This window comes from Leptodactylus fuscus, chromosome 1, assembly GCF_031893055.1.
Source record: "Leptodactylus fuscus isolate aLepFus1 chromosome 1, aLepFus1.hap2, whole genome shotgun sequence".
Lineage (NCBI taxonomy): Eukaryota > Metazoa > Chordata > Amphibia > Anura > Leptodactylidae > Leptodactylus > Leptodactylus fuscus.
The window spans coordinates 200,370,512-200,383,758 of NC_134265.1; the positions used below are offsets into that span (position 1 = coordinate 200,370,512).

Genomic DNA, 13,247 nt, shown 5'->3' on the forward strand with positions numbered 1-13,247 from the left:
AGGGGTGCAATGTAACTATTGCAGGGCAGTGTCACCACTGTGAGCCTTTATTCCTGTGACTCGATGACATACGCCACTTCCATCTGAAAGGGCAGCTGATCACACTGGACAAATATACCCAGATATGCTAATAAGCCTTATCTGTGGCATGTGTTCATTTGTCAGTGCGCGCGCTCTTGTCAGAAGGTTAAAAATGGAAACCAAATCTTTTCTTTTCTCCTTTAGAGCAAAATCCATCCCAAATAAGGTGACTGGTTTAGGGCTGTGGATTTCAAAGCTGAAATGAGTCCAAGTTTCTCCTTGGAAAGGATGTAAGTACAAGTCTTGTGGTGTCTCCGGGGAATAAACCATCCAATGATGTTCTCTGTGAGTTCAGAGCTGCTTGTAGATAATCCTGCTCCAGTTGTGCTTTGCTCAGTTCAGTCAGTCAGTCATCTCCTGCACCAGGTCCTGCTCCTCTCCTCTCTGCAGCCAGGCTACACACTCCAGCCAACATGGAGGCTATTAAGAAGAAGATGCAGATGCTCAAGCTGGATAAGGAGAATGCCATAGACAGGGCAGAGCAAGCAGAAGCAGATAAGAAAGCGGCAGAGGACAAGTGTAAACAGGTATATGCTCTAGTAGAAACCTGGATATTACACTACATCTGTTTCATTCTAGCCCAAACTGTCCAAACACAAATTCCTTAAGACACTTAAGAAGGTAAACACATGAGTCATATGTAAGGGAATGACTCAATTTGCTTTAGTAAAGATGAGTACTAATATGTAATATACAGATGCTATGTACTGAAATGCTATGTAACTGAAACATGGAAGAAGTTTTCTGTACTTCTTTTGGTGAGTAAAAGTTTACAGCCTTTAACAGTTTCTGCAATCTTATTAGCTTACATACACTGATCTTAAATGTGATCTCGGATTTTGCGGATCAGGGATGCTAGACAGGATTGTTTGCTTAGATGTAATACAACTGTAAGTCAGCTCCATGTATCTGGTCTATAAAACAGACTACGTATATAAAGAGTCTGCTGTCACGAAGACTAGAGATTGGAAACAAATGTTAATAGTACTGGGAAGCTCAAGAATATCAAGTTCTTTAACGTGTATCTTACAGGAACTCTAACATTTTATAACACTTGGACTGGAAATTATACACTGTACCTTTTGTGAGGTCAATATCAGATATACTGCTATATCAATATATGTATATATACCAATATCCGATATGCTGCTATGTCAATATCAATATATGTATATAAAATATCCGATATGCTGCTCCTACTTTACCAGCACTCTGGTTTGGCCACCTGTCTATTGAACAATGTCATTTTTTTTCCAGTAGACAGGTTTGTTCATATTGTGCAGCTTAAGTCAGAACCCTGAACAATTATAAAGTCTCAGCCTGATACCTATTGTGTGCAATGTAATTATTACATTTACTTTACTGTTCTTGTCTGTCATAGCATAGCCATAGCACTACTGTATCCATACCATATGATTCAGTCCTACAACCCCCACCACCTGCATGATTTATGAGCTGTAAACCAAGCAGTCTATGAAACAAATTCAGAAAAAGCGAGATCTAAAAATATGATATGATACGCATACGGACACTGGTGGTTTGCTTTAATAACCCATTCAAATGAATGGGTTTTAAAACTGACCACTGGGAAGTTGTCTGCTGTCCAGTTTCTCCAGGGATTAGGATAGAGACCCGGCAGGCGGACACTGGCACAAGTGTGAACTCACCCTTAGTCTAAAAAACATGCCATTAATTTCTCCTTTAAAAAAAAACAAAACAGACCCAAAAAACTGATGCTGATCGCATTACAGCTGTATGCCAACTATACGTTTTTTTTGCAGCATGCCTTTCAAGGATCCAACAGAAATATTACCCTTTTGGCATATAATTGCATACACTTTTTTCAACATATGTTTGTGCCAATCCCTTGCATCAGCTCTCAAAAATAAGTTTCGCTGCAGACATCATAGTAAACTGTGGTTAAAATAAAAATTCTAAGTTATTAATTATGTATTTAAAAGGAGATTTACTTGCATTATCATATGCAAGGACAGATTTAAACACATTCTTTTCTTACAGATAGTTCATAAAATAAAGTGAAAATTTGGCTTTTCAGTAACCAAGCATAGCAAGAATAGGTCCTCTAAAAGTCCAAACAGTCTAGTACTTAACTCAGTGTTTTAAGTCTGCAGCGGGGTTAATCCTGTTCTGCAAGTATTGTCTGGTTACATGCCACATTACTTAGTGTATACCTACTTGACAGGGGAATAGCAAATTCCCTTCCTTATTTGGTAAGGAAGCCCAACTAAGCTGAAAGTTGATTTTACGCCAACTGTTTAGATCTCAGCAATGTGATCTGGCCAACTGTAGGAATTCAATGAAAAAAAATACGGAGGAGTTATTTTAATAAGCTTTTATAAATGTAGCTGTTCATAAATCTTGACAAGATAGCTGCTTTAGGTCAGGGCATAGACGAAGCAGGAAAAAAACCATGGCATTTTACAATCCCATCCACACATATGCGCAGAGAATGTGCTGCGATTTCCAAAACTGTCGCAGTTTTGGAAATCGCAGCATGTCAATTATGTCTACAGAAATACTGGCTGTTTCCCTAGTTGGAGCAGAAAGTCCACAGAGAAAACCTCTGTGGACTTTCTAGGAAAAGTGCTGCAGGAAAAACACCATTGCTATACATGGATTGTATCCGATAGGGAACCAAATCATTATGTAATGGGGCAACATAGCTATTTTCCTCTTCTAGAAGTTTGATAATATCATGTATTGTCCCTGGCAAAATACAGTCCTCTAAATATCCCTGTAAATCAAGCCTTAGTAAGTATACTTTATATGAAAGTATACAATGCATTCTGTAATGGCTTTCACACATTAGCTGGATAACTTGCTGGTGGAGCCGTTACCCTATATTTTATAAGGATTATCTAACAGGTTGTGTAGTCATCCATTCCTGGTTTTAAAGGAGTGAAAGTATATCCAATGCATACAAGTATATCCAATGCATGAAAGTATATCCAACCTGCTTTTGATGTGTAACTGTAGTTTAAGTGTTGCAGGGAAAACAAAACATAATGTAAGTAATGTCTTTCGGTACATTCACACTACTGTCAGTTAAGTCTATTGGCTTAATCCATCATAGAATCCAAGCAATGCCAATAGAGTGACTATTGCAGGCAGAGAATGCATACAGCACTATCTTTTCTATTAGAAAATTAAACAAATATAATGGAAGAAAGCTTCTGTCATGTTTTTTTTTTTTTTTTACATTCAAGTCACTCTATCAGAGTTTAAGTCTGTTACTCTGATCCCATGATGGATAAAAGCATCAGACTTCACTTATTTTGAATGTACCCTTAGATAAAGATTGCATTCCTGGTCAGGTATCAGGAAACACTGAGACACTTGTTAAAGAGGACTTTCACCACTACCACCTATTCAGCTTCTTAGCATGTGTTAATAGGTGCGCTACACTGATTCTGGTACAGTTAGAATGATTCTCTAGCCTCCACTCTTCCCAAGCAACATGCACAGGTAGTTTTGGTGCTTGATGTGCCATGTAAGCTCTGTAATGTCAGAAGGAAAGTGCCAGGCAGAAGGTGCGATGCAGAGCTCCAATGGGAGACAGCCAGTGTTAGTACTCAGAATCACACCCCTTGTCTGCTCCAGTCTGACACCACCCTTCTGACAATACAGAGTATAAATAGCATATCAGACACCAAAAACAACAGCATTGATTACATTGAACAGTAAGAGCTAGAGAAACATTCCAGCTGTGCCAGAATCAGTGGAGCAGCACCTATTAAATGAAGGAAAGCCCTGTCTTAAAAACTGAGCAATGTGTTGTTATAACGGCTTTACACAATCCAGCTTTCCTTTTATCATATTGCTATACATAGACAATGATAGCAATATTTGAAATGCCTACTAATCCAAGAAAGCAATATATAGTATGGATTAACAGAATGACATGCTACTAATATTACTTATAACTAAACATATATACACGTTACAACAGATAGGAAGCAGAGAATGCTATAACATTTAGTTTTACATTGTTTTGCTATCAGAATGTTCCCCGTGAACTTTTTCAGTCTAAATACTGACACTTATACAAGAATGCCACTCATGCCAGCCAGGGATCATGCCAGCTGCTAAAGGACCGGGTATCACTAGACAAGATTCCCCAGCAAGTTGTCATCTAGATAATTTCTGACATGGCCCCTCCAAACAATAGGAGGAATTAACTGACCTCCAAGCAGAATTTGGACGGTATTATGTGGCAGCCTGGGGTAGATTTAGAAACAATATAAAGTGAGATCATTTCTCATTTATATAGCCACTGGATTAGATTTAGTGTTTAGGGTTGAAGTGAAATAGATTAAGCAGTTGCTTCTTCTACAGAAGAAATTCTATTTTTACAATTGCAATATATTAAGTATACAACAGAGGATGAAACCTAAAACAGCATACTGTAGCATTTATCTATTCAAAATGACTGACATATTCCACAGGACCAGAGATAGAACTGGAATTTATCCTCAGTTACATTCAGAATCATATTTCTCAATAAATCGCACTGGGATATATTCATTTGATTCACACATAAAAGTAATATTTCTATATACTAGACACCTGCTTGCGAGGTTCTTGTAATTCTCCAGGATATAATGGGACCCCGCACAAAGTTAGGATGCAATATATGGAGGCCGGGGCCTCACCAAGGGTAAATACCGAGATTTGGTTGAGGTGTTTTACAGCACCTGCAAAATATTGGACGATTCCCTCCACACATAGCAGAAAAATATCTGCAGCTAAAGGTTTCAAAAGCCATTGCGTTTTTGCAAATTGCAGAATGTCAATTAGGCGTTTCATCATATAGGTCATCAATATCACGTAGCCAGCTTGCACCTCAGTCTCAATCAAGTAAACAGGGCTGAGCTGCAATACCAAGCACAGCTTCTATACAATGTACAGTGCTGTGCTGGGTAAACCGTGGAGGGACCACAGCACTTGTCTTAACAATCTGGCCTCCTCAAATAGCTGATATCTACTCCTCTCCCCTTCCCAATCTGATATTGATGACCTATTCTAAGAAAAGGCCTTAAATATCAGAATTCTGGAAAACCCCTTTAACGTATTTGCTTTAGAGGGCAGATATGTAGCTACCGAAGACATTGAAAACTTTTCACATGTTTAATTTTAAACCCAACATGAAAGGACTTGTCAAATAAATGTTGTAGGTGGTTCTTTAAAAGTTTCCCCACCCCGGTCAGCTCCACAAATATGAATTACACAAACCTGGTACTCCTCTCATGGGTACAATGCTTTTGACTTTTCACACATACCAGCAGTGTCATGCACAGTCAAAAACATATCTTGATGTATTTAACCTGTAACAATAACCACAAGACAACAAATATAAAACAATGAACAGAAAAACCAAGGTAATAAAGGACAAGAACCATCAAGTATATTGAGTATATCGGAGAAGCAGCTTTATATGTCCCCAACTTAGGCTTAGAGAAACATAGAATGAATGTGATTTATTTTTTTTCTTAATAAAGGCTTAAAAAAACCCAAACAATAGTAAAAAGCACTATAATATTAAACAATGTCACTAACTGCAATTTATATAGATATTCTGATGGGAAAATGTAAATCTAATTCCAATACATAACCATATCATACAAAGTATGCAGTGTAAATGGCAATAAAATAAATAATGGCAATAAAATACATAGTATTTTTATAAGGCTCCGTTCTCACGGAGTAACGCGCCGCTCATTTAGACATGTAAACACATGTCAGAGTGAGGCGCTTCAAAACAGATCCCATTGACTGCAATGGGTGCCGGCTTACGCGCGCTACACATTGAAATCAACGGGAGGCTTTATAACCCATTGAATTCAATGTGTAGCGCACGTAAGCCGTCACCCATTGCAGTCAATGGGATCTGTTTTGAAGCGTCTCGCTCTGACACATGTTTACATGTCTAAATGAGCTGCGCGTTACTCCGTGGGAACGGAGCCTAATGCGACATAGCAAAGTTTCATATGCATGTCCCGTTATAAATTTTCTGTTATAATTATCTGCGCAGTCCGTTTAGTACAATCTTTGATGAGTTATTTCGTATGTAACAATAAAGCTAGAATTGAAGAGAGAGCAGAAAAACATAACTACTTAAAAAATAAATAAATTTAAGTTCAAGTTAAAAAAGCAGTCAAGCTACATTCACACCAATTATTTTTATATGACGGTTATTTTGACAGTCTGTTGTAATGGACCGTTCAAAATGAAGGTCATGTAATATTTATGACCTAACGCACGGCGGATCCGTGAAGATAGGTGCAGCTTGGGTGTCAGACGGCCGTAAGAATGGACATTTTTCATGACCGTTTTGCACCTTGGTTGTCTGAATGTAGCCTAAGGCTGAAATACAGTGACCCCTGATATTTCAGCAGTTAATCGCTACACTTAAGGTGCCCATACACATAAGGACACAGTTGTAAAAACCTGTCAATTTTGATGTAACTGACTGACCTGTGAGTACAGCGGTATACCTGATCTCCTCGTCAGCTGTTGGAGGATAGATGTTCTCAAGAGAGATAAGCCAGCACCAGAGGTCCTAGCAGCTGTTTATTACCCTCTCTCTATTAAGAACTCACACGTTCCCTGCCAAACCAAGCATGCAGACTGACAGCTATTGCTGGTAAATGGTCATCTTTACACTTCAGACAGTGGAGAATATGGGTAGAAATACATGTTGCAGATTTGTTGCAGAATTCTGCAACTGAATAGTAATTTCATATCTGAATGGGGTTGTTTAGGTGGCAAATATATAGGTTTTTGGAAGCTCCATTCCAATGATTCAGGAAAAAAACTGCTTTGTATGAATTTATTCCTAAAGGGAGCCTCTTACCTTATAAATAAAACAGAGGTTCTGGGTTTAGAATATATGCAAACACCCCATAAGATTTTTCTTTTTATTGTTACTAGGTGGAGGATGAACTGGTTGCACTGCAGAAGAAGCTGAAAGGAACAGAAGATGAACTGGATAAGTACTCTGAAGCTCTCAAGGATGCTCAGGAGAAACTGGAGCAAGCTGAGAAAAAGGCAACTGATGTAAGTGTGCAAAGTGCAGTACTCCAGTACAAAGTATGGTCATCCACTAGCATCATAAATTACATATAACATGTATGTTCACGTGAACCAAAGAATATATTGAAAACAACTGTTACTAAATATTAACATATTTATCCCAAAATGTAGTAGACTGTGTATAATATGCCTCAATGGAGGTGCATGGATCCCTGAAGCATGTCTCCTAAGCATCCTGGACCTTTCATCTCCCTACTCTGCCATAGAATTACATAGTATTGGCATGCACAGCACAGCACATCGATACAGCTGTGGAGCTCCCAGGATCTGGAGCATCAGGCTAAACGTCCTGGGCAATTGTCCAGTTTGCCCCACCCCCAATGCCGGCCCTAAGGATAGGCTATCAATATTAGACCTGCAGAGGTCCGATACCTGGGACCCCCACAGATCACCGACATAGCACAACTCAGTATATTATTTATATACTGTGGGTTGCATTCTTCACTCACCATACTAACTGTAGTGGTGAGTGCAGGCATTGCAGCAATATTCCTAAGATTTCAATGGGACAGCACTGCAGTACCTACACTTGACATTACAGGTTTTCATGGCGAGTTAGCAGTGCAGCTCGTGATATGTAAGTATTACCAAGAGCCTTGTTGTCTCAGTATGGGTGATCTGCAGGAGTCCAAGGTATCAGACCCCTGCAGATCTAATACTGATGGTGTATCCTAAGGTTAGGCCACTAATATTGGAAACCAGATAATCCCTTTAATCTCATGTACACAATACAGATTCTTTCTGTGTGGAAATTGGCATATGGAGAAGATTTACATCAGTAGTCAGTTCTTAGTGTGGATTTTCAATGCAGAATTCCCCTATTTCAATAAGCAGGGAGAAATCAGCTACTAAATCTGCTGGCAGCTTTGTCACACATTTTAGTGAGGAAAATCCCACATGTATTCTAAAGATGCCATATTATAGGCGTATATATTGAGCCTTACATTGCATAGCACTGTTAGACCAGTGTTATTAGGTCAGGTGTGCCCCTAAATTCTGCAACACACTAAATGTGGAATGCAAGTGAATGGGGATTGACATAATCTAAAACTGGTTTCACACTACCGAACTCAAATGTAAGGCTCGGTCTGTGTGGGTGCTGGATTTAGAGGCCTATTCCAGGAGACAGACTCCTAGTATTATAGTTAACTATGATGCTAGGAATAAGTGCCGCTCTGCTACATACTGTCACGTACTATAATCAATACTGTACAGCATGTAGCGGAGAGGCAGAGTGTTCTAGCATAATAGATAACTAGTCTGTTTTCCTGGCATAATACACAGGCCAATAAATCCAGCACACACGAACCGAGTCTCATGTCCAAGAGTCAATAGTGTAAAACCAGCCTTAGGGAGCCTACACACGGAGTTTACGCTCCACTCATTCAGACACGTAAACACGTGTCAAAGTGATCGCTGTGAAACACAATTCCGTAGACTTCAATGTGTGCCGGTTTTACACGCGCTACACATTGAAATCAATGGGAGGCTTTTAAACCCATTGATTTCTATGTGTAGCGCGCGTAAGACTGGCACACATTGAAGTCTATGGCATTGTGTTTTATAGCGGTCACTTTGACACGTGTTTACGTGTCTGAATGAGTGGAGCGTAAACTCCGTGTGAAGGCTCCCTTAGGTTAAGGCTCAACCTAGTGGGCCACAGCGAAAAAACCCTGAAGGAAAAACATAACGTTTTTTTTCTGCAGCGCTTTTCATAGAAAGCATTTCTGCTTCAATTATAACCATACCCGTTGCGGTTTTGAAAATCGCAGCATCTATGGAAACGCTGACGGCTTTCTCATAGATATAATTGTAACAGAAAGTCTGCGGAGGAAAACACCGTGAACTTTCTGTTGAAAGCACTGCGTTTCTGCCCAGTGGGACCTTAGCCTTAAAATATGTAATACATTTTCGCTGCATTTTTTTCCACAGCATTTTTTGGCAGCAGTTTGCTATGTTATCCTTCTCTGTATATGTTACTTGTGTAGCGGTCTGTGTTCACTGTAGATCAGATATCATATTCATAGACAAGACAGATGCATAATAAACACTATAAATCCTGACCATATAACAGGGTTTGAATCATGGATGCGCTGCATATAAATGTGGGAGGATGGATGAAAAAATAGCTTCATATTTTGTTAAACAAAAATGTATTTGTGGATAGCATGATTTCACTTTTCACAAGTTCGTCATCTGTCCACCAGAGGGCGGCAGAAGAGCAGCTACAACAGAGATGAACATACTGTTGAATGTACTAGTACAAAACTATGATGTACTGGAAACTTCTAAGCACTGTGAAAGGGGTTATGACTGTATTAACACCTTATATTACTAGTTTGCAGCTACTCCACAATCCAAATCTATATATAGAATCACTGTCTCAGTGACCAGATTCAAAGTATTCTGCTTGTCTGAATAGTGACATAATTCAACTACTCTCTCTTGCAAACTTGTATTGTGTTAATGAACTCCCAAGGAAATAGTGGGGAATTTGATATTTCTGGATCACTCCTACATATGAAAGCAGTGATTTTAATAATAGAAGTATATTAGGGAATTGCTTATACAGACAAGTGGCATACAAGGCATAATGAATCTGCTCATTGATTTCAATGTGTCTATGGCCGAATTAATCAATGTGTCTCTTACTTATAAGCAGATTTGTAACTTGAAGCTCCTAGGTTCCAATGCAAAATCTGTAATAGGTTCCCTACTTACCATAGGCCGTGTAGAAGATTGCTATATTATATGTGGTACAGGAACCTTTGGGGCACCTTTACGTTCCAAGGCCCAGTAGGGACTGCTAGCGCCGCATAGTTACACCCCTACTTATAAGGGGACTAACCTGTGGCCTCAGAACTAAATGCAGTTATAATTGTATCCAGGAGAGAGGTCAGTTTCCTTATTGACAGGTGCATTATGTGCTTACCTGCCGCTTATAGGAAAACAGCATTGTGCATAATATGTAAGAGCGGTATTTAGGCACTTTGCAGCAGTCCTTTGATTCTGCATACATATGTAGCTTTAAAGTTCTGAGCTCGGGTGCAGTCTATGGCAGAACATTTCTGAAATGCAAACACAGCCCAAGATCCTGGAGCATAGGGCAATGTCTGATTGGTATACTAAGTTATAGGAAAAGGCGAGACTGGGTGGGGCAAGCAAAGATATCTGCTGTTACATTCCATTGTGCTTCACTGATATTTCTTCCCTATGCCTGAGGAGCAGCTTGAGATAAAATACATCATCATTGTAGACTGTGGCTGTGAAGGAGCTCCACAATACTGCTTGCATATGATGTAGGTAATGTCAGAGGAATGGAATGCTCAGAAGAAGGGGGAGGGAGAAGCAATGTCTTCACACCAGGTGAAATCACAATCTCATAGCAGCTAACTCCCTGCCAGCTCCTTATCATACCAACCCTGCTCTTGGCAAATACTAATAGGTTTCTGTATTCTGTTGTTACTCACTATATTGTATACTGTGTAGATATTGCAGTTCACTATATATACTTATCTCAAACATAGTTTCCAATTTTATTTTGAATTTAAACAAAGAAAACTGTTTTATTTATTTTTTTTATATTGCTTGCCCACATTCCATTACTATAAGGATTAAAGGCATAGCAAGTATAACATTTGATAATCTTTTTTAGGCTGGGGCCCCACGGGCTGGAAACGCAGCGGGAAAAATTGCGGCGTTGTACAGTACTTGCAAAGTGGATGAGATTCATGCAAATCCCATGCTCACTTTGTAGAAAAAATCGCAGCGCGGGCATGCTGTGATTTCCAAAACCGTCGCTGTTTTGAAAATCGCAGCATGTCAATTATATCTACGGAAACACCGGCGGCTTGCCCACTTTGCAGTGACTATGGTTTATGCCACGTAGGCTAAGGCTAAAGCTCCACATTGTGGAAATGCAAGGCTTTGGCTGCTAGAGAAATGCAGTCGAAAAAAACTGCAGTGTTTTACAGTAGCTGCAAAGTGAATGAGATTCTGGTTAATCCCATCCACACATTGCAGGAAAAAAAAAAGTTGCTGAAAAACTGAAGAAAGCACGCAATGAAAACACTGTGTTAGGCCGGGGCCCCACTGGCTGGAAATCGCGGTGTTTTACAGTACTTGCAAAGTGGATGGGATTCATGCAAATGCCATGCACACTTTGCGGAAAAAAAGTTGCGGTTTTGAAAATCGCAGCATGTCAATTATATCTACGGAAACACCGGCGGCTTTCCCATAGATATAATTGGAAAACTCAGTGAACTTTCTGTTGAAAGTGCTGCGGGAAGAACCGTGCTGCGTTCCAGCTCGTGGGGCCTTAAGCTGAAACCCCACATTGCAAAAACACTGCGTTTTACATTACTTGCAAAGTAGATGGGATTCTAGCCAATTCCATCTGCACATTGCAGAAAAATCTGCAGCGGAAAAGATGCATTTTCAAAAACACCTGCGATTTTGAAAATGGCAACAATTAACAATCAATTATTCCTGCCGAAACGTTGACATTTTCCCTATGGGTTATAAGGCTAAGGCCTCACATTGCGGAAACACAGCTTTTTTTGTTGCAGATTTTGCTGCATTTGTTTGAACCAAAGTCATGAGTGGATTGAGCAGAAGGGAAAAGTATGAGAGTTTTCTATATATTTCCCATTCCTTTTGTATCCATACAAAGGACAGTGTTCTTTTCAATATATGCTTCATGTTTCTGTCTGTTAACATAGAGCTGATGTGCTTTGCCAAAATGTTAGATTTTTGTCTCATCTGTCCATACATTCTCCCAGAAACTTTTTGGCTTGTCAACATGTAGTTTGGTTATTATTACTTTTGTCAGATTCAAGTTATTTCTGTGACCATTGTGGGTTTTTCTTTCATTAATTGAGCGGTATCAACTATTTTGTCCACGTGTGTATTTTTGACACATTGTCAATTTTTAGTGTCTAGTTATATGTTACTTTGTTGTGACAAATTGTGCCAATGCTATTTTGGGCATACTTCCATACAAATACAAGGGTGTATGCCATTCACTAAATTGCCTTGTAGTTTGGAAGAGAATAATTTAGCTTATGATGACATGGGTGTAACAGTATTATTTTATCTAGCACTAATTGTGCACACATGAGGGATTGTTCACATATTTCTTTATTTTATTTATTCATAATAAACGTTAAGTTTTTACATCAAATTAGTACCTATTTGAAGTTGAAGCCTGAGGCTAAGTTCACATGGGGTATTTCGTCAGGATTTTGAGGCCGTATCCACCTCAAAATCCTGACCAAAAAGATGGCTCCCATTGAAATCAATGGGAGCCGGTCAGTCCTTTTTTCCGGGAGCCGTTTGTTCCGGCTCCTGAAAAAAGAGGCGATATGCTCATTCTTTGAATCCGCTTGAAGACACTCCTTCCCTACTAGACGCATTCATTTGGGCCTAATCCGGAGCAGAGTGCGCAACTAGAAGCCGGTGCACGTCACCGGCATGCAGTTGCAGCTACCTGTATTTTGGTCCGGAACCCCGTGTGAACCCGGCCTTATATAGAACAATACAGTCAGTTTATATCATCTACTTATTTATATTCTGTTTTTGTAGTGTGGGAACAAACCAGCTCACCCTGTGAGATTTAACTTATTCATATATCCATGCAGATACTGCCCAGTTACAAAGCTACAGAGCCAGAGAACATTGCTCCTAAAATTAAATTGGTAAAAATATTTCAGCTTATTATAAATCTGTTTCCGAGATGCTCTAATAGTTGCAATGTAGCAGGAAAACACATCCGTTATCTTTCTGACAAGATGTTTAAATAAGACCTTTAGTTCAGGGCCTCTTTGTCAGACATTTATCAGACTCCTCACACTTTGATGTCTGCAGCAGCATATTTCCTTAAGGCAAACTCGTTGCTGCTTCCTGGATGACTGGAACAGGCAGAGTCGATCATGGAGGCGTTGTACATCTCACAGAGTCTGGTAGACTTTATTGCATTAAGAATTTACTGTCTACATCCTAGTCCTATACATTCACAATATGATAAAAATGACTCTGTTATTCTTTAACTTCAC

General features: G+C 39.4%; 1 protein-coding gene across 2 annotated transcripts in view; it reads left to right on the plus strand.

Moving 5' to 3' along the window:
* The first annotated feature begins 414 nt into the window (after nucleotides 1-414).
* Nucleotides 415-13,247, plus strand: part of TPM4 (tropomyosin 4) — a 53,883-nt gene continuing 41,050 nt past the window's right edge. For both annotated transcript variants that reach the window (XM_075282296.1, XM_075282304.1), the window contains exons 1-2: nucleotides 415-608; nucleotides 7,033-7,158. In XM_075282296.1, the coding sequence (XP_075138397.1) occupies nucleotides 495-608; nucleotides 7,033-7,158 (240 nt within the window). In that variant the 5' untranslated portion in view covers nucleotides 415-494. The remainder of the gene's footprint in view (nucleotides 609-7,032; nucleotides 7,159-13,247) is intronic.